We start from the raw sequence: 3,537 nt of genomic DNA, 5'->3' as shown, positions 1-3,537 counted from the left end.
TGCGTCTATTGTTTCCCACAGGAGGAGCGTGGAAGACACGAGAGCAGCGAGCACCGGGGGGTGCTGACACGGGAGCGGAGAGCACAAAGACACGGACTATTCACGGAGAGACACAACACGGGAGTCTGGGAAAACACGGGGATTTATTGTTACTTTGTTGCACACTGTAAATAAACACACTGTTTATACATAGAGCACCGCGCCTGGGTCCTCCTTCCCCACACATCCCCACGGTCTGCCAGCCAGACCGTGACATCTGTGCATAATTATTAGGCAACTTAACAAAAAACAAATATATACCCATTTCAATTATTTATTTTTACCAGTGACACCAATATAACATCTCCACATTCACAAATATACATTTCTGACATTCAAAAACAAAACAAAAACAAATCAGCGACCAATATAGCCACCTTTCTTTGCAAGGACACTCAAAAGCCTGCCATCCATGGATTCTGTCAGTGTTTTGATCTGTTCACCATCAACATTGCGTGCAGCAGCAACCACAGCCTCCCAGACACTGTTCAGAGAGGTGTACTGTTTTCCCTCCTTGTAAATCTCACATTTGATGATGGACCACAGGTTCTCAATGGGGTTCAGATCAGGTGAACAAGGAGGCCATGTCATTAGTTTTTCTTCTTTTATACCCTTTCTTGCCAGCCACGCTGTGGAGTACTTGGACGCGTGTGATGGAGCATTGTCCTGCATGAAAATCATGTTTTTCTTGAAGGATGCAGACTTCTTCCTGTACCACTGCTTGAAGAAGGTGTCTTCCAGAAACTGGCAGTAGGACTGGGAGTTGAGCTTGACTCCATCCTCAACCCGAAAAGGCCCCACAAGCTCATCTTTGATGATACCAGCCCAAACCAGTACTCCACCTCCACCTTGCTGGCGTCTGAGTCGGACTGGAGCTCTCTGCCCTTTACCAATCCAGCCACGGGCCCATCCATCTGGCCCATCAAGACTCACTCTCATTTCATCAGTCCATAAAACCTTAGAAAAACCAGTCTTGAGATATTTCTTGGCCCAGTCTTGACGTTTCAGCTTGTGTGTCTTGTTCAGTGGTGGTCGTCTTTCAGCCTTTCTTACCTTGGCCATGTCTCTGAGTATTGCACACCTTGTGCTTTTGGGCACTCCAGTGATGTTGCAGCTCTGAAATATGGCCAAACTGGTGGCAAGTGGCATCTTGGCAGCTGCACGCTTGACTTTTCTCAGTTCATGGGCAGTTATTTTGCGCCTTGGTTTTTCCACACGCTTCTTGCGACCCTGTTGACTATTTTGAATGAAACGCTTGATTGTTCGATGATCACGCTTCAGAAGCTTTGCAATTTTGAGACTGCTGCATCCCTCTGCAAGATATCTCACTATTTTTGACTTTTCTGAGCCTGTCAAGTCCTTCTTTTGACCCATTTTGCCAAAGGAAAGGACGTTGCCTAATAATTATGCACACCTGATATAGGGTGTTGATGTCATTAGACCACACCCCTTCTCATTACAGAGATGCACATCACCTAATATGCTTAATTGGTAGTAGGCTTTCGAGCCTATACAGCTTGGAGTAAGACAACATGCATGAAGAGGATGATGTGGACAAAATACTCATTTGCCTAATAATTCTGCACTCTCTGTATTTCCCTGTGTTTATTCTTGGACTCCGGTTGAACTTTTCCACTTCACTAGACCTGACACGGAGCCAACGACCTGTGACCTCATTGTTTACTGAGGTCACAGACGAGACATCTGAGGGAAACCACCCTTCACTTTTGTCACCGAGCTGCTACTGCGATCTTTTATATGTGGTCCGTTCATGTGACGCAAGCTTCACATAGCGCACCTTTAAATGTAATGTGCTGTGAAATGGAAGAAATCAATTCTGTTTATGAGGCTACGGCCAGCAGCCAGTGTACCTTAGTGTAAAGATCTGCTAGCATAAGATAAATTTAACACCACCAACATTCTAAGCAGGAACGTGTCATCTTGGAAGATGGATTTCATTTGGACGGTGCTGCTGTCGGATTTTAGATTTATGATTGAGATCGGACTGTAACACTTAAAAATAATCGCAGTCAAAGTGACCATGTCGCATTATATGACCACATTATCGTGTCTAATCAGTGGTCAAGGCCAAAAGAAAAAGCAGCTGTCGGCTTACTGAATGACACACAGAAAATGAGGTCTGCAGGTTTGAAAAAATCAAGGACAAGAACAATTACACAGCATATTCCTCTGTTTTCTTCTTGTTTCCAAGCATCTAAATGAGATGGACTGCATGAGGAGTTTCTAAAGCTGATTAATTAACAACATTTCATTTATTTGTTTTGTTTTCTGCTAACCTTCAAAAGCAAATTTGTAGAGCTCTGCAGTCAGGTCATTGACCACGACTCCCTGTCCACTGGTCTCCTTCAGCCAGTTCACTCTGCAGATAAAATCTGACACCACCTCATTGATGGTGTTGGCATAGGAGGAGACGTGCTTGGGTTTCAGCATTCGTGGATTCAAGATGCTGCGAATCCGCTGCCATTTGGCCCCCATCCTAAAAACCAATATAAAAACAAGGGAATGAGGCTCCAGAGAGCAAGTCATAGAAAATTACTTCTTTGAAAAATCATTTTATGATAATATCAATCTATAAGTATAGATTTGTATTTGGCTTATTCTTGCTTACATTTAAATGGACTCACTTTACAGGCAAGGCTAGTAAGAGTCTACATATTTCCGTTCTTTATCAACAAATCCCATCCAAAGACCAAAGTCAACAAGGAATTAATACTAATAACAAGTGTTATTGTTTCCAAAGTGCTTCAAACTGTTCAAAATGAAATATCCATAGCAGATGGGCAAATCTCTGGAAACACGAGTGGGTGTTTGAGATCTTTAAACATATCCAAATGCACATGAACGAGTGTACCCTGAGTAGTTCCGGGTTGTCTAATAGTGTCTGAAAGCCTGTTAGTACTGCTTCAGGGTCTTAACTTTCAACACTGATAAGTGCTGCTAAAACAAGTCGGACAAGAATAAATGAGGAGCTGAGAAAGTGTCTGTTATTCTGCAAGAACATTGTGGTCCACAGGCCCTTCCTTTTAATACTTTAGATTTTATATGAAACTGACGACATCTATATTGGTCTCAGTCTCTAACACTAAAAAAAAAACAAAAAAAAACAAAAAACTGAGCTGCAGGCCTGGACTGAATCCCTGCACGCTGCCAATGTTCCCTGTCAGCAACAAGTATGCATCACAAATACTAACCACAAAGTAATTTCATACAGAAGGTATGAACTGAAATGAGGTGAGATTAAATTATGTTAAATTAGAGTTTCCAATTTGTTAGAACTGTTTCAAGGCAAAATCAAGAGGAGAGAGGTGCGTAATCAACAACCACAACCTCTATGAAGATGAAGATGAAGAACAGTAACCTCTGTCTTAGGTCACATATCAAAAATTGTCAATCCATACTTTTAAAGGCATTGCACTCCTATATACACCTATATCTCTCTCTCTATATATATATATATCTCTCTCTATATATATATCT

The 3,537-nt window shown here is 42.0% G+C and overlaps 1 protein-coding gene across 1 annotated transcript in view; it reads right to left on the bottom strand.

The window, feature by feature from the left end:
* Positions 1-2,331: 2,331 nt before the first annotated feature.
* The window catches only part of LOC102291649 (sterol 26-hydroxylase, mitochondrial), a 3,610-nt gene continuing 2,404 nt past the window's right edge, over positions 2,332-3,537 (bottom strand). The window contains exon 3 of the mRNA XM_005953267.3: positions 2,332-2,536. Coding sequence (XP_005953329.3) covers positions 2,332-2,536 — 205 coding nt within the window. The remainder of the gene's footprint in view (positions 2,537-3,537) is intronic.

The sequence above is a fragment of the Haplochromis burtoni genome, unplaced genomic scaffold, assembly GCF_018398535.1.
Source record: "Haplochromis burtoni strain Fernald_Lab_line unplaced genomic scaffold, NCSU_Asbu1 Contig_2523, whole genome shotgun sequence".
In the NCBI taxonomy this organism is placed as follows: domain Eukaryota; kingdom Metazoa; phylum Chordata; class Actinopteri; order Cichliformes; family Cichlidae; genus Haplochromis; species Haplochromis burtoni.
The sequence above is the reverse complement of the archived record's forward strand: the minus strand, read 5'-3'. Positions and strand labels throughout refer to the sequence as shown.